Source organism: Pyrgilauda ruficollis, unplaced genomic scaffold, assembly GCF_017590135.1.
Source record: "Pyrgilauda ruficollis isolate IOZ18807 unplaced genomic scaffold, ASM1759013v1 scaffold91, whole genome shotgun sequence".
NCBI lineage: Eukaryota > Metazoa > Chordata > Aves > Passeriformes > Passeridae > Pyrgilauda > Pyrgilauda ruficollis.
In genome coordinates this window covers 257,391-282,494 of record NW_024531155.1, presented here as the reverse complement: position 1 = coordinate 282,494, position 25,104 = coordinate 257,391, and the positions used below count along the sequence as shown (strand labels likewise).

General features: G+C 38.7%; 1 protein-coding gene across 2 annotated transcripts in view; it reads right to left on the bottom strand.

Annotated features, from left to right (window-relative positions):
- NR3C2 (nuclear receptor subfamily 3 group C member 2) overlaps window positions 1-25,104 on the bottom strand; it is a 191,152-nt gene that overhangs the window by 75,184 nt on the left and 90,864 nt on the right. For both annotated transcript variants that reach the window (XM_041489216.1, XM_041489215.1), the window contains one exon: window positions 5,011-5,150. In XM_041489216.1, coding sequence (XP_041345150.1) covers window positions 5,011-5,150 — 140 coding nt within the window. The remainder of the gene's footprint in view (window positions 1-5,010; window positions 5,151-25,104) is intronic.

The following is a 25,104-nucleotide window of genomic DNA, read 5'->3' as shown; positions in this document are numbered from 1 at the left end:
TCCATGCTCCATTTACTGGGTATCTGTGCTTGTACAGGCTGGCTATCACCTACTGAACATATCATTTTACAGGTGAAGCAGGCTAGAAATTAATATTCATAAAACAAAGAACAAAAGACAAATGGCAGAGTGCAGGAGAAGAATAGTTGCATGCAGCCCTGTGTGTGCGTTTTTCAAGGCTAGACAGCTGCCTGTATTTAAATTCTCATACTCATCCATCCCTCTCCACAGCAACACCAGCTCACACAGTAAATAAGTTACCCTCAAAAAAACTGCAAATGTTGGGAAGTCTCGGGGGAGGGAAGAAATTATTAACGCTTTTGGAAAGGAATGAATGCAGATTTTCAGCTTCCTTGATATAAAATATTTTTTCTATCATTTTCACAGCTATTAACCAACTTATGTTCTTTGTGGCACTGCAGCTGTTAAACCCACTCATTCTGTGCTTGTTTTCAAAGCAAGGCACTCCGTCACCTTGGTGGTTCCCAAATCTCCCCCCTCCCATCTGAAATGCTACCACATTATGCCTGGTCCCCTGGTGCCCCACTTCACATTCACCTGAATGCATCCAGCATTTTTTACTGAACGCTGTTTTCCATGCAGGCCACGTATTCCAAAGAGCCACAAGGAAAAATTTCCCTCACGTTTCACCTCTCCCCGACTTTAAAATACTCACTTGCAATATACGTTAGATTCTTTATTCTTTCCTTTTTTTTCTTATGTCTCAACTCTTGCTGCTTGGGTTTTTTTTTTACTCCTTTTTGGGGTCCCATTGCAAATTTTTTTAGCACCTTCCTCCTACCAGTCTCCTCAACTCCAAGCCCTTAGTAACTAAAGCCAGCCTGGAGAAGGAACCATTTCACAGAGCAATACTGCCTGCCAGAGCTAAAACCAGGAAAAGTCCTTCTCATATATCCATGAAAGCATGGAAGGCTGGTGGCAGCTTCAAACCTATAATGACTTAATTATTTGAATTTTATTTTGCACCTATTAACCATAGCATATCAAGTAAGAGTAGCAGCTGCTGCATGAATTTGACCAGCTCACTTGCCCTCAGCAGATCACCCATCTGCTTGCTCTTCACCTAATATTTCTGTTTGATAGGTTGTAAAACAGATTCTTGCAACAGGTCAGGAACAGAGTCAACTTCAAATCCCACATAAAAATTTCTATGAAAACATATGGACATCTATACTAAGTGATGTCAAATTTAGAGAGGCCACGGACCTTCGGAAAGTGGATAAAAGGAAAATTGCAGCCTGTTATGGAAAAACAGACTCCATTACAGTGAATGAACAGAAGAGTGGAGAGTGAAGAACTGTATGTATAATTAATTATAGTAATACAGACCTACAAAATTCATGGCTGCACACACTGCAAAATGGTGTGCAAAACGTCTGTTATGTGTCAATTTCAGTTTCATACAGCATAAAAAGTATTGCTTTTTAAAATTATCAATACAGTGAACTTCCCTGTTCATCAATAGCATTCTATAAAAAGTTTGCTAATTAGGAAAATTATTCAAGAGTTATGTATGTTTGCATTTCTCATACCTTGATTAAGTTTTCCACTCCAAAAGAAATGAAAACAAAACCAAAAAACAAGGGAGGCACACATGAGAGAGGCTTTTGTTTATCTTCTACTAGGGCCTATAAAGCCTTGGGAAGTTCTTTAACTTACAGTGCATAGGAAAAGCATCAGTTTCTGAAAAAACAGGTAGGATTTCTTTGTTCTTATGCTGCTCACTTAGGGGCACAGCAAGTTTGCAACATCCAGGAGGTATCAAATCATACTGAAAAGTTTCCTTCAGCCAAATTATCCCTGCACTCAAAACTGACACAATTTTAGGTGAGGAAAAAACCCCACAACCCTAGAAACTTCCGTTGTTGTGCCTGTGTTTTTACTTCAGAGATGAAGCGTAATCTATTTTTTTAACTTAAAATTGAAAAACTAGCTTTAAGGTTAACCTTTTAGAACAGAAATCAAGAGCAGAATCTGATCTTTACTGAATTATTCCATCTTTGTATTTTAAAAAAAGGACAAGCTTCCCTATAACTGATCCAATATAATTTTTTAATGCTCCTATTTTAAGTAGCTAAAAATCTCCAAGGAAATATGCAAAATAACTTAAAGAAAATGGTCATTTTTGCTGTAGTCTTTAGCACCATATGGAGATGAAAAAAATGCCTTCCTTTCTTCTTGCTTCCAAGCCAAAGGAAGAATAAAAGATTAGCAACTTACAATACAATATAAATTTTGATTTAGGAGAGATTACCTCATACTTGTCTGGAACTTGAACAAATGAAGACTAAAAATGCAAAGCATAGGCAAGAACAGCTGTGATTTCTGACTTCAAGCCTGTTACTCTCCTTAGAGAAAGCTGCTTCAGTGGAAAAAGAGAAGACAAGCCTGGCCAGGTGCTTTAGGTTCCCTCACAGTACAGCATATTTTCAGCATATGACTCCATTTTGATCATAAATTCAAGTTCAAATGACTTTAGGATTGGAATATTTGTAATTGAGGAAAAAAACCATAGAATAAAATTAACCTATGTAAAAATGTATTCTAAATATATATATACTTTAACTTTTGCAGTGACACCATTTACCAACACTTTTACAGTCCAAAGATTTTTAATGTTTGCAAGGCAGATCAAATTTACGTTAATGACAACATCACGTTTCTTCATACCAGTCTCCTGTTCATCAGTCAGTCATCAAAAGGCCTGTGCCTACTTGATACTAAAACTAGTACTTGGATAATTTACAGCCTTGGATTTAATGCCATCTGAAATTACTTTTGCAATTTTACCAAGAGACCCATTTTAATACTTTTTCTGGTCTACAGCTCTCCTTCTCCTAAATCCATTAGACATTTCCTCAAAGTTCCAAGATAAAATTAACTGGGAATACAATTACCAGGTTTATATTTTGAAATGCAAACTTTAGTCTCTTTGTTCTTAGTTTCTTAGTTTAAATTCCCACACAGTTGCTATTTTCTGTTATAATCTCGCTGGGTTTGTAGGATTTCAGAGGAGCCCAAAGGAATTGGCAGTCAGTGGCTGTTCAATGTTAGCAATTCCAGCTGAGACCTAAAAAGCGGGGTAGTGTGCAAAGTTCTCCCTCTCCAAATCCCTCTTTTCTCTGTTTCCATGCTTGTTGACCCAATTTGTCTCCCCACTTCATAGACTGATAGAGAGGCTGAGTTGGAGGAGACCTGTAAAAGTCTTTGCAAAAAGAAGGGACATCATCAACTGAGGAATGTTTAGAGGAACATGAAAAAAATGGGTGCGTCCCTGTGCTACAAATATTTAATTGTTTCAATGATTTCAAATAGGAAACCTCAGGAAGAGTTTTATTGGTCCTGTTCCCAACTGAAAAATTTATGATGGCTATACAAGAAACCTCTTGTTACAAAGCTACCTATGGAAACTTTTATGTATACAGATTGTGCCAGGATGTTTGAAGCCAGTATGTGTGTGATGTTTTTGCGATGCCCTTTTGGGGCCAACACTCTACAATATATAAAAAAAAGTGCAAGCCAAGACAAAATTTCAGTGTCTGCCTAGCAACAATGCTACTGGTAGCATCAAGAGCTCAGTCATGTGCATACCAAGAAGTCTAAACAGTGTTTACATACACCTGGTAGGTACATGTACGTTACTATAAAGACTCTTAAAAATGTATTTTAAACTAATTTAAAACACATCAAATTTTTAGGGATGGCAGGGTAGCTTTCTCTTTCATTTTTAATTTTTTTTTTTTGGCTTAACTTGAAAACTTTCAGTAATTACTCATCAGTTTTAATGACATTAAAAAAATGTCTTTCTATGCCTGATCAGAGAGTAATCCTTTCCTAATAATTCTGGCTTCCGAGGCTTGAAAACAGAGTCTTGCTGCTCTGTTAACTCCTAAAGGGATTCCTTAGTAATTTTTCATAAACTCCTGTAAATCTGGATGGGAAGATCCATCATGCTATGGAATGGTCAGCAAAAGAGACATAAACGTGGACAAATAGTACCTTGAAATTACAGTGATTCAAGACTGGAGAGGAAGCTTTCCTGGGAGGCAGGAAAGGAGGCAGGAAGAATGTGCTGTCACTTCACACACTATGTGCAGACATATGGAAAACTTCACCATCACCACCACCCAGCCAAAAAATATCTTCTTGTGATTCAGGGGTCAGCTCAGATGTGGATGCCTCAAGAGCCATCCATGATGTGGTGTGGAAGTACAGGAGGAAATCACTCAGACAAAAAAAGGAAGGTTTTCCAGTTCACGTGCTATATCAAGCAACTAAATTCTCAAGAAGAAGTTGAGGAATGAGGACATCAAGGTCAGCTACTGCACAACTGTAAGAGAAGATGTTTTCAGCAAGGGGAAACCTTTTCCATGTCCTTATAACTTTGGGAAGTTAATTTCAATTAGATTGACACTTTTGATGATAGATAGATAAATAGATTGATAGACATTACACGAAGTCTTGACTTCAGTGACGCACAAGCCCTCCAGGTCTATTTAACAGAGAGCTAAATCCTTATTGCCATAAGAAGTAGATTTAATGATCACAGAAGAAATTAATCACACCTCATGCTGCCTCACTCAGTGCACAAGCTGGACACCATATTAAGAACCTATTCCCTAAAAACCTTCTAGGTTTTTTTTCATGAAGATAACTACTTACTGATTTATCTCCTACTTCATCTGTGGTTGTAAGAACATTTATTCATCAGCAAAGACTTCCAAAAACCTACATGGTATTAATGCACTTCGCATGCCATGAACTCTTATTATCAGATATTAAAAACATTTTATTCACTTGAAGAAGTTGCTTACAAAGTCTGTAAAGGTCACTCAACATTTTTTTTTTCATGTTAACAACACAGAATTTTACCAACAGCAGAAAACACATGGGAAAATTTATATATGCATATATATATTTCTTTAAAAAAAAACCAAATAATAGATTTTTGTCTTTGGTGTTGATATTTTTTGGCTTGTGTTTTCTTACCTTCTACTGCTCTCTTGAAGAAAACTTTACAGCTGCCACATGTAACCACCCCATAATGACATCCAGATGCCTCATCTCCACACACCAAACACACTTTGGAAGGTCTTGAAGATCCAGTTGATACACTTCTCAATGAAGAGCTGGAGTGAAAACAATCAAACAAAACAAAACAGATATGAATATTTCAAATCACACCAGCCATAATACAAAGTTCAATTAAGAATTTATAACAGGTATATTGCTCAAGGCTCCTAACAATTAGGAAACCACAACACTTTCTGGCAGTGTGTAGCTGAATACATGAATTGCTTTAATTAGTAAGTGCAATATTTTTATTGTCTGTTTTAAATCACCCATAATATATCAATGTTAATGTGAGAAGTTACCACAAGGGCAGTGGAATTTATTGGTAGCAGATGATTAAAACTGAAAATAAAAAACAAACAAACTAACAAACAATTCTGACAGCAACCTGGCAGCTATAAATTTTCTTTCTGTTTCTTTATTTGTTTGAAGCCTTCACAGCTAAGGAGTACCTGTAAGGAAAGCTCTAAGGCCATTTGGTGAAGTAGTGCAGCAAGCTGGTATGTACTCCCTTGTCTGTGCTCCTGCTTACCACTGCAGTAGCTCATGAGCTTATTTCTGATATTCCTGCAATTTAGCAGCTTATTTCCCATGTAGTTCTGAAGCCTCTGTACACTCTGCAAGTGCAGAAGATCTTCCCATACGCCTGTAGGTGCCAGAAAAGCAGCACTGGAGGTTCAGACCATCCTCAAGTTTGGAGAGCAATGCACTTTGCAAGCCTGCTCCAATCATCTACCTCTGTCTTAAACTACAGGCCCCCTTTAGGAAACATTTTCCACTGGCAACTCTCAAGGACAATACTTTTCAAGAACAAGTCACATTTCCTGACCCTGTGAGTTTCCTCCCTCCCTTCTTCCCCCAGGAACTGGAAATGCCACCCTAATGCAGTGGGCATGCTTGGAGAAACATGACAGATCCTGAAGGAGAGGAAAGCTTTGGCTCCCTCCCATGTCTCCATGGGGCTGGAGAGAGTATCTCCTTCCACACAGCCTCTCTTCTCCAGGTAAACATGACCTCTTGCATTTCTTACATGTTATCTCTCTGAACGCTGCCAAACAAGTACAAAAACAACCCTGAAAGACTTCCCACCAGTAGGACAATTATCAGGTAGTTCAAACTGCAGGTCACAGGCTATTTGTCCATCAGCCACTGGGAAATGAAGTCCACAGGTAGTCCTAATTCAAATATAAGATAATGAGCTTGCTTAAGAAATCTCAAGTATGAACTCTTTGCCTTTTTCCAAATTTCCAACTTGCTTTAAAGAAGTATGCAGAGTCCAAGTGATTTATCTACCGGGCACAGTTCAAGTGTCACTCGAAATGAAGGGCCACAGCTCCCCAGGCCTACAGCTTTACTGCAACATCAAATCTAAATGTCTGCTTAAATGAGAGTGTTCAGATGTTAATCAAAATGTTCCAAATAGTATTCATTCCTGCTCTTGTCTGCTCACTAGTCTGTTAGATTTACTAGTTTTAGTCCTTGTGCTATTTATACTCTCATTACATAACATCACACTGCTTGATAATTGCTAGGTGATGGCATTAGCTCATCTGTTAAGAGAGAAAGCCTCACTAAATCCATGTTAAAATAAGTTCTGCGTGCTCCAGTCTCAGTCATACCTGCACACACTGCATTAATTTACCCTCAGGAAAAGTTACTTTTCCAGGATTTGCCAAGGCTGTGCTGGTATTCAGCTCTGATGTGTTAAGGCAAAGAAAGGGACTTTCTCCCTCCAGCATGTTCCACACTGCATGAAAAAATTAGACCTCCAATTAAACAAAATCCTTCAAAAGGTGTCTGCTTTCTAGAGAAAATTCCAATAACCTGGAAAACTCACCTTGAAAATTCTCTTTCATTGCAAACATCAGTATTTTGCCTGAGAAGGAAAATATTTCAATTCTGACATAAAACCAAAATGTCTCAGGGGATTTTTAATTTTGATGCTGCGTGTTCCCATTTCTTCATAAGACTGGCAAAAACTTTCCTAGTCTTTCTACTCTGAAAGAGGTCAGTGTATTTTTTTTTAATATCTAAAAAAGAGGTAATTTTATTAGAGAGCTTTTCCTGTAGAGAAATGGATGCTTCCAGGGTGTCACAGCAGTGTGCATGACTTTTATTTTTATATATACACGCACATGCTTCTCTATATATACATACTGCATATATATATATATGTAATTATGTATTATTTTTAGTTGAAAATAAATTGTCATGTAGGATTTGCAGAAGGTGGGAGAACCTTTTTTTAGATACAAGCTACCCTACAAAATTGCACTTTCACAGAATTATTAGGTTAAAAAAAAAGTCAGCAAAGACAAATTAAGACACCAGTTGATCCACAACTATTATTAAATGCCTACCTAAGACGCAATCTATAGCATATTTTATACAGTGCTCCTCTCTACTGAAGACTTGAGTACAACTGGAAGGTACAGCCTGAATACAAAGTATGTATTCAGCTACTCAGCCACAGCATCACAGTTGGAAGCTTAACATTCTGGAATTAAATCAAATTAACTCATTCTTTTATTCAGTTTACAAGTGGAATACATTAAAACACAGATGAGGTATTTTCATTCTTAACAGGAGCATCAAACATGGAATTGTTCTCAAATACTTTATTGCAAAGAAACATTGATATTTGCTGTTGGTACTTCAATCTCCTCCAAATTGTGCCAGCTCTGGCCATGATTGCCTTCAATGAACAATGTTTGGCTTTTTAAAAAAATCTCTTCTGCTCTCTTTCACCCATGCTATACCACAGTATTTGTGTAATTCCTCACACAAAGGTAAAGTGGTGCAAATAATAAAAGGCTGAGCCCAAAAATATGCTCAAATCACAAGCTAAACCTCAGGATAACTCGTTCTCTCCATGGAAGCTTTTCTTTCCAAACAAGGCACACACAGATGGTTGTACCTTTTTTCCTCCTAAATCTCTCTTTTCAGGTTGTCATCCCTTTCCTCAGTGACCATTGTGAAAAATATCTGACTGATGAAGAACCTACCCCTTGGCCTTTATTTCAAGGCCAGACATCCGGTGTGGATGAATAAAAAGAAACTTCATTTATTCATCACTTTCATTAAACCAATTCTTTTTATTAATCATTATAGCCCTTTATTCTATACTATGCACAGGCAGAAAAACTGCACTAAACCCTCACACTGAAATTACTTCTCATGCATGCTCCAAGTTAAATATTTTCCTTTGCATTAATTTTCCACATCAACATGCTGTAAATTTTTGGCCAGTAAAATGCTTAATATAAACTGGCATGTGGGAAAAGTTATAGGCAGGTAACACTTAATAAGCAAAATATCAGCGTTAAAGTCAGTTGATTATAACACAGATATCTACATGAAGTTAATTTTTGCTCTTTTTTTTTTGGAGCGAAGTTTGATTTTTTTTTTGCTCCAGATAAGAAGTTTAGTTACAATACTCCAAGTTACTTAAGTAACAAGTCATTCTCTCTTCTGGAATATCTAAGAGTTGATCCATGTAAGAATGAATACCATAAAAATATTAGAAACTTTACAATTGACTCCCTGGAAGATGATTAGCCTAGTGCCAAATATCTATTTGAATGACATGCTAAATCTAATGGCATATGTGGGCCACAGCAGGTTTCAATCTTAAATTCAGACTGAGTGTATTTACCCAAAACTAAATCAGAACCTACACCCTATGGCTCTGATATTTAACATGGTTTTTAAAAAAACTTTTACACACAGACTGTTGTTGAAGCAGGTCATTCCTTGTGGGTAGCAAGCTAGTTTCAATATAAACTCCCAATGAAAACACCAGAAATGTGAAATAGTGCCAAAGAGCTGGCTACTCATTCTCATTTTCAGAAGCCAGTGGCTCCCATAAGTTGGTTAGGTGTTGTTGCTTTCATGCTTCTCTCATTATGTCTAATACAATGACAAGAATAGGCAAACACACCCCCACACCCCTCTCATAAAACTCCACAGGATTCAAAGAGAAATCTACCAGAGCATATTTTATCCCAATGCTGTTACAGCCAAGGGCAGCACAGAGGGTCTAACAATGCCAAATGTATCTCCTAAATGATTTGTAAAATGGTTGCTTCAAAGGCTCCAGTAACATTTATCACATTGCAGGGTATATGATTGAGAATAAGCCTGATTTATTATCCCTAACAGTGCAAATGCTGGCAGTTAAATGCTGACCTTGACTAGCCATTGCCATCAAGCTCATTTGTGTCTCTCAGAGTTGGCTTTAGTAATAGTTATATGGAGAATTAATTAGAAATAACAGATTTTGTAAAGAAGAGTCAATAAACCCACAGATAATCCAGCATTTTAAAAGCTGATTATATAGGTTATTATGCTTTTCAAACCAGATGTCATACAGAAGCAGAGTTTAAACAAATGATGCCTCTCTGATGATAAAATGAAGCACTCCAAAGAAGCATAAGCCACAATATGTATTCCAAAGTAATGTGTTCCAAACGTTTTTATTATTATGAGATCTAGATGAGTCCTTTTTAATTCCACATCATTGACTTTTCTTTTTAATACGGAAATTTTCTGGCAGTAAAACAAACAGAAGGAACTCAGGTATGCCTCAATAAATAAAGGTATGCAAAAACAAAGGTAAAAATAATTTGAGATTATAGAATCATATTTTTACCACAAGAAGGAAAAAAAGTAACTGTAAGAGGAAGAATAATCAGGATATTCAAGATACAGAGGCTGCCAGCAGTTTACTTCTACCCTCTCATCTCATTTCTGAAGGGGTATAATCTCCCTGGAGTCATCTTCTGCTGGGAACTAGCACCTAAAAACATGATAGTCAACTCTGCACTTGAAAATACTGCAAATAACCTACCTGTGGCCCAAAACAGGAGCTGGGTATTCCACTTCTCTTAGCAGCTCTTCCAGTACGTTTTTTTCTCTGACTCTTTGTTCCCTCAGTAGTAGACAGCACAGAAACCATTTCCTCTTCATATTACCTCCATTATTTTTGTGCATGTCCACATAGTAACAATAATTTCACTGCCCAAGATAATGCTATTACTCCTTTACAAAGTGACATACTGGCCAAAACCTGTCCAGCAGATTATTTATTAAACCAATTCACTCACAATGATGGTAGTCACAACCTCCCCCAGTGCCATGTATCATCTCCCAGATTCTGCTCCATGCTGCCTGCTTTAATTGTCAATACTGATGTTATCAGCATCAGTTTGTGTTGTATAACCTGAATTTTTAAAGAGCATCACTGTAGGAAGGAACCCTGGCTCTCTCCTACAACAACTTGAATAAAGCAGATTAGCAGGCTGGAAAATGGTATTTCTTAAATGTCAGAGTATATAAACCAATCTTCTTGTCAGCAGACCAAGAAAGCACAGAGAAGTGAAAAGGTGCAGAGATGAAATGATCAGAATTTTGGAGGAGAAGGCAGTCATGTGGGACCCCGGAACACTGAGCTAAGGAAGACCTGCTGGAACCCAACCACTGCTGAGCCTCAGCAGTAACACTTCCACAGCAGGCAGAGCAACATTTAGCCTCTTTAGAGGGTGTATTTTAAAGAAATTTAAAAAACAAAAACAAGGAAACAACAAACCCCAACAAAGAGAATTCAGTAGCTGTGATATTACATTTAAATTAGTGGTCAGTCTCAATTAGTTATTTAGGTTTTTTTTTTTTAAAGCACAGAGCTTTTGTATTCCAAGACAGAAGCCCTTCAATTCTTTGAACTTCAAACACTACAATCTTAAGAAATGCTTAGTATGATGGAACATGTAGGAATTGGAAAGGAAGTGCATTTAGTTAAGAAAAAGCAAGCTGAGAGCCTGGATGGTGTTTTTCATCAACAGCCCCAGTTTTCCCTTGAAGTTACTTTATTTAGCAATGCCTGAGGGTCACACATCACACTTTCATACCTGGATCTTAATTATGGTAACAAGCAAACTCTGACATGCACTAATAGAATAGGCTCCAACCTTTTTTCCAAGCCCCACCAAATCTAAAAAGATGCACTTAGGTTTTAAAAAAAGCATTTAAGTTCCAATGTTTATTCGGCAAATAGAATCTGTGCTGCAGTCAAAGTGAACAGGTTCCTGTATTTAGCTTAACCTTAAGGCATATGTTGATTTTACAAAATGAAGCAAGTGTGCTATGCTCCTTCAGTTCCCATTTACCTTAGTGGATGCTGACAGCACTCAGCACTTTCCTCCATCCAGCTGTAAATCTTGACTTTTCCTTGACCTCCTCTACTGAAATATTTTGGTAGCAACTATAGTGGGCAATCCAAATTTTACCTCCAAATAATCGGCTGACTACAGAAAAATATAAACTTAAGCATCAACAAAAGTGTGTTCTGATGGACTGAAAGTGAGGAGCACTTACTTCCTAGGGAAATAAAACTAATTTTTACCCAGGAATTTAGTGATCAGAGAAGTATAACATCCTCCTACTTCTCTTCTGCAATGCACTTTTCTCCTCTAACTGCTGTCACAACCTACCAAGACACAACTGCCCCATGGAAATAAAATTTCCTTGCACTGCAGGTTTTTCAGTACATAGATATAGTTATCTATTGAAATGGAATGGTTAACCTAAAAGGGGAGTTTCCTATCAGGATTAAGCCTTTGGCTTTGGAAGGCAGAGAACTCCAGTGAGCCTCACAGTGCATTTGCTCTAACTTTTCGTATTTGGCCCGCTTATAGAATTAGTGCAGTTTAAATGCATGCAATGCTGGTGTTTGTGCTGCTGATTATAAATTGCTATGTATAGCAAGATAAGGCAGGAACAGTTTATCTGGAAAATTATCTGGTTAATTATTGAAAGTCTGATTAAGGGGGCAGGGAGTACGTTTAACTCTTTCTTTTCCTTCACCTGCTCACCTGCCCTAACTAGGAGGAGACACACAGCTTGGAAGATCCAATTTTTCACAGCACCATGTCATTTTCCACTACTGAAAGCTATGTGAGCCATTATGCACCCTGGTAACTCTCCTACCAGGGCACAGTAGTGTTTACCTGGTGAGGCTCTGCTGCCTTCTCAGTCAGAAACATTTTAAAGCTGCATAAAATGCCATGATTCAAGTGAGGCTCACTTGCTGATGGGGGCACCAGTGGGAAATCACAACCATGAGGAATTTCAAGCAAGTCAAGACTGCACAAGTACATTGCTCTGCTACTGAAAGCTTCCAAGACAAAGAAAACTGAATGAGCAAGGGAGAAAACTGCACAAAGAAGGCAAATGCAGGGCGATGCTACCAGTAATAAAAGCAGGTCTTTAAAAAGCCTCCTCCTTTTAAAAGTAGGCTCTCAACTTTAGTTGAAGTTCTTCCCTCAGAGTCTAAACAAGCAACTCCTAAAAATACCTTCCTTTGTTTGAAAGCTTATTTTATGAAACCCTTATTACATCAACCTGAAATGACATTGATGACCAGAGTATTGACTGTTAATGACCTTAAGAAATGTCATTCTGCTGCAGACAAAAATCTACCTGGTATGCCTGGCAACAGCTTGGCCCCAAAAGTACTAAAAGAATAACTGTATTAAAACTATTAGTTTACAACAGAAGCACTTGGTCCAGTTGGACATACTTTCCTATTACCAACTGTTTGCTTTGACTTCTGAGTGCATGACATGCTTACAGAGAAAGCTACCACACCATTAATACCCTAACCACAACATAAAAAGTTTACAAGAGTTCCATAATCAAATAAATTTTTTTCAAAATTAAATTATTTCATAACAGCAAAAAGTAAACTGAACTGCCATCCACTGTCTACTGGGGATTAAAATACCACAATAGAAAAACCTCCAGAGCAACCATGAAACCATAGGGAAAAAATGCACCAAAGCACAAAAAAAGGTTACCATGGGAACAAAGGCTATTTTCCAACTTGTCACATAATAGCCCCAGTATGGCAAACCTTTACTCATAAGAGCAATCCCACAGGCTTAGGAAGGCAACATGTATAATTACTGCTTGATCTGAAAAAATCTAAGGGGAAAATGGAGTGGTGGGTTTGGTCTTTTAACGCCCTTATGCCCCCATCCACCAAGACAAAATTATGGTGGATGTTGAAAGGGTATTGGAATTATAGCACTAGTGTTTGTTATATTAAAATACCACACTGGAACAGAAAAGAGAAGTAGGAAGGTCTGCACACCAATCTAAACTTCCTAAACAGAACGCAGGGGAGAATGAAAAGCAACAGGCAGCTCACAGTATCACTCAGTATGAAGTGCCAACACAGAACTCAGTGCTAAGACTCCAGCCCCTGAGTCTTACCAGAGAAATTCCTGACAATAACAGACTTGAGTATCCTGCAAGATGCAGGGAATTCTGTGAATACTTGTAAAAGGAAGATTGGAAAAAAATAAATAAACCCCCTAAAATGATCTCACTAATCAAAAAGTAATAATCCCTAGCAAGATTAGGCACAGGTATTAATATTTTACTGGAAGTTTCCAGTTTGGCACTGGCTTCAGATGATACGGTGAGAAACAAACTCCAACTTTACCATCATCTCTGATCAACAGGTATTTTAAAAGACTAATAGTCACATTATTTTGAAACATCTGTCAACTTCTAAAACCACTATTTGAAATAATGATGGCTTCCTTTTCACTTTCCTTTTTCCATTTTTAGGAAATTCAACCTGTTTGTGTTTTAATGCATGTCACTATTACTTGATACATGAAACAGGATGACTCTTGTAGCTCTGGGTATACAGATATGGAGGTAGTTTGTAAATTTGTTTTTTCCACCATCCTGGTCGCACGGCCCAAACCAAACACCTTCCTAAAGGTAGAAGATAGGATTTCCACATCTATCTTTACTAATCCTGTCTTGCCTAAAGTATCACTTTCCTTCCCAGTCTCTCTGGCTCTCAGGATGCTTACCAACAGTTTGCAATTGGATCCCCTCCAGCAATCATGATTCCAGTCCAACCTGTGAATTTTGTCACAGGTGAAACAGCCTTCTCCAGCTTCATATATGCTTTTAAAATCTGTGATGATTAGCAGAGCACACAAGCAAGCAACAGCTCCAGTTCAGACACGGACATCACTTCCCACTTGTCCCACCTCCACTTACAGTGACAATTTGCAGAGATCCTTACTCTTGTATTTACCCCAAGGTAAGTTCACTCCTGTTGGTGGTGATATTGTCAACTGCCACATTTACTTGCACACGTCAAGTTCTTCTGTTTTCCCTTGCCTGTCGTTTATGTGAAGGGTCAGGCAGTGTGAGCCAAAAGAGAGATATATAAATGAGTATTCAACAGCCCCATTTCCCATCCTACTCCTGTTGAAGGAATACAGATATTCTTTTCCATACTTCTTCCTAATTTAGGAAGTCAGGTAAGTTGACAATGGGCAGGGTGGAGAGAAGACAAATGCAAGTCACTCGTCTTTGTAGTGCCTTCCTCTCTTCATTTGCTTGCAAAAGGGCTTGTCTTGAAATAGACACAGAGAAAAAGAAGGTTTAAACTCATCATCACCATTTAGAAAGCCACTGCATACTTGTACCCATGAGTGCAATTAGGAAGACAGTATATCCAGAGCATCTGATCCCACACTCCAGCATATGCATAACCTGCATGTGTGCAAATGCACCGACTACACTCATGCTGTACAGCCTTCAGAGTGACTTACAATTTTCAATTTCACATAACCCTTGGATTTATGTATAATAATACCTATTTTGGGCACCTGGAAACTATGACAGAGAAGCGGTTTAGATGATAGAACAGAACAGCATCAGATCAAAAATGCAGTTATTCAAAGTTTGGCATAAAAGCAAAGAATTTTGAGCAGAAATACTATTGAATCTTCCAAGAAACAGTTTCAGAAACTAGATGCACAGTTAACATTCCAGAATCTCTTTTAAAATCAACAATAATTACATAATAGGAAACCTCTGCTCCTATTAACTAAATAAAAACTCTATTGATAGCTCCTCAAAGTAGAAGGTAAAATCAATGGCATCTGTTTTAAAAATGTTCCAAACCCCAAGTCCTTTCAACTCCCCTTCCTCTATTTTCACAGCAAGTATAACCACTGACATGTAATACAGCTATACTGTATTAAGTAACCATAAATTTTAACTTTTAAATCAATTAAAATACTCCTCCATTATATGTCAGAGTGACAAGTAATAGCCTGCTGAGTGCCATGGAAAATTTTGGTCAAATAGCAGATGAGGGCTGCAATCACTGACTGATACCTAGAGCAAAGGCTTTTGGTAATTCTCCCACAAGAAATCACAATTGCTGACAAAGTTCAAATTTGTCTTGACAGGATTGTCAAGGCAAACTAGAAACGTTCACAATTGCAAGTCAAAGAATTCATTTTTATTCAGCTGAAATTCACTCTACTGCTCACATACTAATGATACACAGGACTGTACCTACCACTCTCTCTGGCTGAGCAGCTGAAACCCAGATAGCAAAGACCACAGGAAAATGGGAGCACTAAGCAAAGCACAGACCAGGAGAGTTATGTTCAACAACTAACACAGCCCCAGCTCATCTCCTAAATCCTCTGCTACATCCTGCCAGAACTCTCTTGCAATGTATAGCAGGCCTTGATTTTGGAAAGCAGCTTGCATTTAACTTCAGTGGGAATAAGAGCTGGTACAATAATTAAAAATACCACCATCCCTCCCATGTCAGAAAAAGGATGTTTAACTTTTAATGCACAAAAGCACACTACTGTAGAGGCAGACAGAGTTTATAAGTGCGCATAACAAAGTGCTTATGCATAAATTTATACAAGTTATACAGAAATCAAGGTGTATAGCAGAGTGAGCAAACATTATTACCTGCTAATCCATCACCCCCCCCCCATCACCCCCCCCCCCCCCCCCCCAGAACTCACGCAGCCTGTTTGTGGCACAAACTTTCAATTTCCTTTAGCAAGGACTGCAGTATTTGCATTCATTGTTATACCACAAATATTATTACTCACTGACAAAATGGGTCCCACACAGAGCCAATTAAAACCAAAGAACCTGGTGACACATTCTTTGCTTCATTAAGCAGTATCATCAAATCACTGAATGGACTGGGTTGGAAGGGACCCTGGGACTCATCTAGTGCCAACCTCCTGCCATGGTCAAGGGCACTTTCCACTTGACCACATTGCTGAAACCCCATTTAACCTGGCTTTGAATTTCTGCCTATTCTAAAACAATCTGTTTCCCTCGCCCCCACCCCGCCCTGCCTCCTGTAGCCACCAAAATTATTTCTGTTAAAAACAGGTGTGCAATATGCAGAATAAGCACTTGGGGAAGAAAGATGGCTCAACAAAGAGTAAGCTTTGAGCACCCATGGTTTCAAATGTTGCAGCAACCAGAGCGTAACTCAGTTTTAGCACACAGCTGGAGGATCCAAGAAGTCCCCATCTGCACACCTTCAGGCTTCAGACCACTTCACCCCATGCAGCTCCTGACATGGCAGACCACTGCTGTCACAAAGATAGAAGAAACCTAGAGCTTCCTACTTCTATATTTATTTTTCATGCTCCTAAAGAACGTACACAAAATAAAGAGTAGAGCTCTAAAGTGTATAAAAATGTTTTGCTATTTAAAAAAAAATTGTCATTCACAAGAATAATGAAACTTTGTTTCCTGGGTCTTTCTCCTTCCTGCTTGCAACATTTAACAGGAGAAAAACACTAACTAGCCCCTTTCCTCTAGTGGGGGCACTAACTGGGTGCCTTTCCTCCTTCCAGTCACTTCTTTTAATGGAACTGGTAAGAGATAACAGCTAAAATGGAATGGTTGTAATAGCTACCCACTGTCAAATTTAGTTGGAGTTGGCTGACATTCAAAACTTATTAGTTGGGAACATACAGATAGCTCAGTTACATAAAGATCTCCTTAGGCTCTGTCTAGGGGTCTGCTGGACTTGCTACTGTAAACCAGGAACTTTTTGCAGCATGTTATCTGTTATCAGATACTCATCTGATTCACCTATTCTTGCTTGTTTTCCCCAAATAAAGAGTTCCACTTTTGCATTTGTCTATAGATGTCTAGTTATCAGATTTGCAAAAGCTTAACCACACTGGAGAGCACTATTGTCTATTTTGTGGTTTTGGACTCCAAATGTGGACTTTCCTTGAAGACACCTTTGCAGTATTTCCTGGACTTTCCTCAGAGCCATTCTGATTTTAATGAGCCCAAACAAAGCAGCTTCAGTACACTGTCCATACCTTCCCTTGAAAATCTGTATCTGTGCTCCTGTATCTACAAAAACAGTGTTTCTAAGCTGCTTAAACACACTTGCAAGAACTTGCCAAACCCTTTTCCAGGCTTTTTACACCAGCAAGGACTCAAAAGACAGTTCAAGAGGAACTCACTAATGCTTGGGAGAACTGAGGCTGTTATCCAAATTTCACAGTCATACAGAGGAATTTTAATAAAAGTAAATGCATACCAAGCACTTGTTTGAAGTTCAACGCTTCTTTCATTCCAGAAACACTGCTTTAATCTCACAAATGCTGCTCTGCCTTTTGTTACCCTCGCTGGTGACTGTGTTGTCAAGTGCAGCAGCGCCCAGGCAACTTGCTGCAGGAGCAGCACAAATTGCCTACAAATGTCAAGCCCATGAACGTCTCCCAGCAGAGCGAGGCTGAAACAGCACCTCAAGTTTGCCTCACACAAGTGCTCAGGCCAAGCTGTTTGGCAGAATAACGTGGGGAGTCAGTCCCTCCTGTTCTCAGCCCTTCAGAAACCAACTGCAGTGGCTGGCAGAGAGCGGCAGGCTGCAGGTCATCGGCTGCACAACCTTGGACTTGATGCAAAAAGTTGGATATTCCCCCAACCCTGCGACACAGGGTGCAGTTTCCCCTAGCACAGTCACCAAACAAGTCAAGAAGCAGCCCTGCCTACAAGATATCAAGGTGGGTCAGGGCAGGGGTGAAGCCTCGTGCTCGTCTCAAGGAGGAAAGCTGCGATGCTTTGCCCCAGCTGAAAGTACACACCAGAGCTGCCAACTCAACCGCTTGCCCAAACAGCTGATTTTGCTGAAGCCTGAAGAAACCCTTGAGATTAATGGTATTACAGGCTTTGGTTTTCTTGACAAAGAAAATATACAGACATTTATTCTCAGCTTTTCTGAGATTTCCTTGGCTGAAAAAATGCATTAACTGTTCCTCAACCAAGCTAAACCTCCAGTCAGATGACCATTATTCCAGCAAAGGTAGACGTTTCTTTTTCCTGCAAGAAGCGAATGAATACATCATTTTCCTAGGCATGAGCTCCACTCTTTTTTGTAGAGTTGAATGTCTGCATGCTTGAGCTCCTGAGGAATCATCTGCTTGTCCCTGATGCCTGCAAACAGTCTTGCCTTTGTCAGGCCGGGTGGTGCTCTCTGACCAGAAGAACCCCAAATGCCTACTGCTCTTCTCTGTAGCATTTACAGGACAGTCAGAAGAGCTTGCGCTGTTTTGCTGCCTGCTGGTCTTGGCTGGGTAGGTCAGAAACCTGCACTTAATGCTTTATTAAAGAGGATACATAGAAATTTTAATAAACTGGTGAAGTGCTCACTTCATTGATTTGGCTTTTCCTTGCAGCTGGTTCTCAGCATTTGACCATCTTGACAATGGACTGGTGCAACACCACTGAATTTACAGCCACAGACCCTCACATGTGTACTTAGCCTTTACTGCCATTACAGTTTCAGCTTAAACTAATGGCAACTCCCCCTATTGCCTCAAATTTTTGCAGGAACTGCATAGGCAGCTACAATAAATTCAAATTCACAGTGGCCACAGTGAAAACAGAGCTGGCAAACATCACTGTGAGAGGTCCTTAGAAACACTGGTCCCACCTGGCAGCAAAAGGTACTACAACTGCACAAAAATTCAGAGAAAGATCTGAGTAACAGCGGCTTTCATAAATATTGTAGATACTGCTTAAAGCACAATCCACAAATAATGCAACTGCCCATGCTCCTTAAGGCATTTAGCATCTATTTTAAAGTTACTATGGTTGCATGAAAAGAAAAAAAACCCACCCAACAAACTATGAAGAGAGTCTAAGTCCATGAATGAATATTGATAAACTGCTGATCGTGATGCGCCATAATTATTCTTAGAGCATGAGGTCACAATCCTAAATTATGAAACTGCTGAAATAATATTTTTAAAGTTTCATCTTTCCCTTATGCATAAAAATCTCTGCTAAGCCTGCAAAATCTTGACCTCAAATGTAAGGACATTATGCTACTTTAATAAATTATATAGAAGGCTTGACTTGCGATCAAGAAAATATTAAGGCTTGGGTTATTATATTTCACATTATTTCTTTGTTCATTAAACCTGAAGAGCTTTCATTAAGAATGGAGAGTAATTCAACTGACACATTACTAACAAAACATGATATACATATTTAAATTCCAGTGCTGCAAAAGAGAAGACAGGGATAAACTGGACAGTTGAAATCCAGATGATACAGAAGAAAACCAGAACCTTACATAAAGAGAAAAGGCTTCAACATTTTAACTTACTCCAAATTTATTCCAATGGGCATTATGCCTTGAAAATATGAAGTTCACGGAAAAAAATACAGATTACTTTGGATACTGTTGTCTTGAGCAAATGAACTTCAAGTCTATACTTAATTAGAAGTAGATGGCAAATTTTGTTGGTGTCTCCTATTCCTGTTGAAAATCTGACATCTTGCTCCTGTTGCTGATAACGCTGCAGTGGCCTGTCTGCACGACTGAGAAGTTCCCCACCAAGGCTGTTACTCAAGTACACAAGTAGAGCCATGGTTCCAATTAACTATTTATGAGCTGTTCCACTGCTCTAGAAAAAGTGCACTATCAGAAAAAACCTGCTCATTAGAAAGCAGCCTGTTAAGGTATTTTTAAATATAACAGTGCAATTTCAGTAGACACATGCACATTATTTTTTAAGGAGGAAAGAAACCAAAGCATTTTCCTCTGGAGCTGAGTGGTTTAAAATTTTAATGAAGAAAGGATTTAGGATTGGTATTGTAAGAAACAAGGTCTCGTTGACAGAAATGTAGTTAAGATAATCCTGCAAATCTTTCCCATTATATTATTTCTGTACCCTTTTACCCTAGGCATGCATATGCTTACAATAAGTCTGAAGACTGGCAGGGAAAAAAAGGGACTGGGTGCTGCTTCCAAGTGACTCCTCCTGTAAGGGAATCTCTGCCACAGCTTCCTTTTATGTCCCCAAAACTGCTGGAAATAACCACACTCCAAAGCTGAAATTCCTCTCTCAAATGGAGCAAAATTTCAATAATTTCAGTGAATAAGTGGCAAAATTATTCTCTTCTGATTATGTTAAGCAGATGGGGAGATGTGGGGGAGAATATGGCAAACCTGTCCCAGTCAATCAACTCTATCAACCACTCTAAACTTCAGAGTGCTCTGGGGTGCTCTGGCTATTACTGATAGCACAGAAAGACTACATCCAACACTTCTGTGTTCTACAGTCCTCAAGTCTTTCAAGACATTCACACAGGTAAAACAATCACTACTACCTGAAGCTGTGTCTTTCATTCCCACTCTTCTGCAATTTCCTTATTCAAAGCACCCCAGAAGCCATCTTACCTAATGCTCCACGAGGCAGAGATATTTTGGACAAACCACAAAAAATATTTTGTAACTAAATTATCAGACTGATGGGTGACACCAAAGCACGACCTGTCAAACGGTTAAGGAACTTCACCTTTTAAATTACTGACTACCCGGTTGTTTCAAATGCATGTCACTTTGTTAGTCCAAATGAACTTGTAGCTTAAAATACTCCTGCATCCCACACATTTGTTCCTGGAAAGTAACGTGATGGAGCCCATCTGAAATGCCGTCTGGCATGTTTACCTGTCTCAAACCCTCCCTTTACTTTGCAGCATCCTCCCCCCTGCTTTGAGTCCATCAGAACACATTTTCCTGCAACAGAGCACGTGAATATCCATCACCTGCATGAGGACATGTTAGGCAGAGAAATCAGTAAGTGGAAAACCTTGTTGTAAATTGCTGACATCTCGATGTTAACTTACTGCTCACACTTGATCTTAACATTCACCCACCCACATGGCCAGATCTCCAAGGATGACTCCAGGGATCCAACACCTCACCAGTTTACTTCTGTATATTAATGTTGACAGCCCAACAGCCCTCTTTTCCCTCTCTCTCTCACCTCCCTTCTCTATGCCCTCATAAACAATGACACCTAAAAATAAAATGCAATGTGAGAACAACAAAGGGCAATAGTGAGACTTAGCCCTGCAGCAGAGCCAAAGTATGACATTTTCAGCTGCTGCATGCTGCTAACTCCAATCCTGTTAGGGCCAGCTTCAAAACTGTCTCAGATTAGATGCAGAAACATAATTCTGAGCTGCTCCAGAGTTCTGTTTCAGTTCGCTGCCAGACTGCAGAGCTAACAGAGGACAAATGACATGCATGAAAAATAATGATCTTCCCCCACCACAAATCTCCTGAATTCTCTGCAAGGGATGTACATGAAATACAGGAGAGGTCATATAGGTACCCACTGAAAGAAAAGTATAATAAAACAGTAGTAATAATAGTAGTAGTAGTAGTAGCAATAATAATAATTTGCTCTTGGTTTTCCTAGTAAGACAAAATCAGTGTTGAGCTGTGTGATCAGCATCTTAGCGTCCTACCATTGATACAGTTTTTCTTTTCCTATATTTTCTAATAATCTTCCAGCCCTTTGCCTTTCAGCTGAAGGCAATCTCTTCACACTTTATGCATCATGGAGTCAAAATGGATACAAAAATGTTTAACAATGATTGCCTAAAATCTCTTGAGAGAAGAGAGGGAAAAGACAAGAAGAAAGAAATTAAGGAGTATATTTAGTCTTATCTCTTACCATTTTACCATAACATGGTGGGAGGGGGAAGAAAAGGAGAAAGTCTAATTTAGTGGTCTGAATGATATTTTGGTAGCCTTCATGCTTCCAAGGCTACTTCTAAAGAAAGTTTTATGTATATGCAAGTCTGTTCATGGAAAGGTACCATATGCTTATAATCAATTATCCTTTATACAATGCATACTTCATGAAATTTGTATGGTCTTCTTTTATTTTTTTTTTTTTTTCTCTCCCTTCCCTAACAGTGAGATTCACAGATCTGGAAGGATGTTAAACACAAAATCTGCAAAAGTTCATGACAGTCTATGGCAAAACTCCATTTTACTTTGGATTAAACATATTTGGTGACTTTCCAAGCAAGCCCATCACTACTGCACAAATGGGACTTTACTGGCTCCCCGGGAGAGAGATATCACTTGTTGGCTCTGTGTGTGCTCCCTGAAGATATTTGTGTAAGAATTGACAAGGATGTTATCATGATACACAGGATCTGCAAGTGCTAGAAGTTGAATGTGCTCAACTGAGACAGGGATTGAATGTCCCATTCAAGAGTTATGAGAACTGCCTGCAGTGCTGTGCAAATTCTGCTGCAAATCCATCTATGAATTGAAACAGACAAAAAAGCCCTCCCCTTCACTGGATGTTTACTTGCTTTTATAGCTAATATTCCAACTATTTGAGGAGACTTTACAAATTGCCAACAATTCTTCACTCTCTTTCCATCTCCCTATTATGGCTAGGGATGATACATAAAAGCTTTTAAGACTTTTTCCTCAGTTTTTGGTCAGTATCTGTTAATTACTTCAGCTTGAACTGGCCCTTCTGCAGTGTTACAGCATAATTGAAGCATTAAACTTCAATATGTTAAGGAGACCAGAGGAGTTACATATACTTTTTACTTCTAAGCTTTCACTTCAAGAGTTTTTCTCTTGCGACTGCCTTAGTTTGTATTCCCTTCCTTATTTCGTTAAGCTTTTCTCTCAAGATTCAGACATTTTCTTCCACTCTTCTGCGTGCTAAACACATCTTCGGGTAGGATTTAAAGGGCTCAGATGTCAGGTATGTAAACTATTTTCCTTTAAGAACAGAATTGGCACATTAGGCTGTTTCAAAGCTAAGTACATTTGAGGCTGAAACTTGCCTTTGAGTTTTATTCTAATTTATCAACAATGACATCTTGATAATCTTGGCTTTGGTGAAATAAGAAATGTTGCATTCATTTACTAATTACTTTTTTGTTCAAGTATGTCATCATGGAATTTGAATTTACTGCATATATTCATATTATATGTTCATATATTTTTCAATAGTTTCCCAGGTTTCTTCTAGTCTTTTTTTCATCTAAATACAAAACTTGGAGCTTGTTTTATCTCCTCCCAACTCAATCAGAAATTATATATGCAATGCCTGCACTAAAGTAAAAATACTGTTTTTGGCATTTGTGGTTGTCTGCTGAAGCTGACTCTGGTGTATAACCCAACCCAGTTTATCCCAGACCTTTATTCAGACTAAAGTGACTGTGTAATCATCCATAATTCAGAGGCAGCACCTGTTGGGTTTGTACTAACAGCTCGATACTTAAGTAAACTCTTCGAAGATGGAGCCAGCAAAAATACCCTGCACTAGCAAATCCTAGACTGGTGGAACTCAGATTGGTTTCAGTAGATTATGCCAGTATTTTACTTCCAAAAAAAATATAATGAACAGGGTAATTTCCAGACAAGATGTTCAAAATTTATATATATATATATATATATATATATATATATAAACCCCAATTATCAAAAAATATGCTTAGAAAAGTTAAGATATCAGTTTTGTTAAAACAAGATAGACAAATCCCATCCCAGCATGATTTTTACCTCTTCCTAAACGTTTCCTCAATTCCCAACAGAGTACATCCAAGACTAACACCTAGTCACCATGGTGGGCATTGCTTTTCAGATAACCATGCAGAAAGCAGTTATGCAATATTTGAATAAATATGCAACATTCAACACAGTGCCAATTCTTCACTATTCCCGTTTTTTAATGATAAATGCAAAGACACTACACAGACCAACACATGCAAACCTCAAAAATCTACCTTGGATAGGCAAGGGACATTTTTGGGAATGAAGACTAGCAGCTCAGCTTTCTGACACAAATCAAGGTCGAAATTCTGCAAACTTGCTTACTACAAAGCAGGAATTGAAGGTTCATAAAGCCAGACAAAGCAGTTTTGGTTCTACCACAACAACTCTGTAGGCAGCCATGGTAACACAGGAGCACTGCCCCTCATGAGCTCTAGGAATACCCCGTAGCACTGGGCAGTCAGAGCACAAAGGAGGCTGGTGAGCCAAATTTTCCAAGTGACTTGTGTAATCAGTGAGGGAGCCAAGGTTTTTTAGCATCATCTCTTATCACAAATGTAAGTCACCTCAAGCCTGGAGCAGCTTATACCAAGTTAAAAGGCCAGTCCAGAAGCTGAGGACACCAGGCTGGATGGAATACCATAAGGATGCCTTGGTACCAGAGGCCACAAGGGCCTTGGAAGTTGGTTCCACATGACCAAGCTGTCACATGCACAACAAAGGCTGCTTTGCCTTTAGTGTCACAGGTTCAGTGATCATGGCCAGACTCTATAAGTACAAATTTATATAATTAAAACCCTTATTATAACAACAAACGTAAGTATGTACATATATATGAGATACAGTTCCATACTTTGTTTGCTGGGTGTTTTTAATGCATAGCACCATTTTACTTCTAGGTCTTGGAACTGGGAAAATATAACATATTAAAAAAGTAATTATGGAGACAGGTGGAACACAGCAATATTTCCTTTTTGTTACTGGTTTCCTTGAAGATTAATACTGGACACAAGCCCTTAAATCAACTCAATTCTATGCTACTTATAAATTTAATGCTGCCTCCTTACTGCATAAATAATGATCTGATTAAGTGGCTATAAAATATGGACTCTGTTTTCTCCTCTTTTTTTTTTCCTCTAACCTCTATCTTGAAACAGACCACTGAGACAGCAAACAGAGAGACAGCAATGAAATGTCACAAGGAACTTCTACTGACACAAAAACCCACACATCCACCAGAATCTACCTTCCTAAGGTCTGTGAGAGCTATCAGATACCTTGACAGTGACATGCTCCCACCT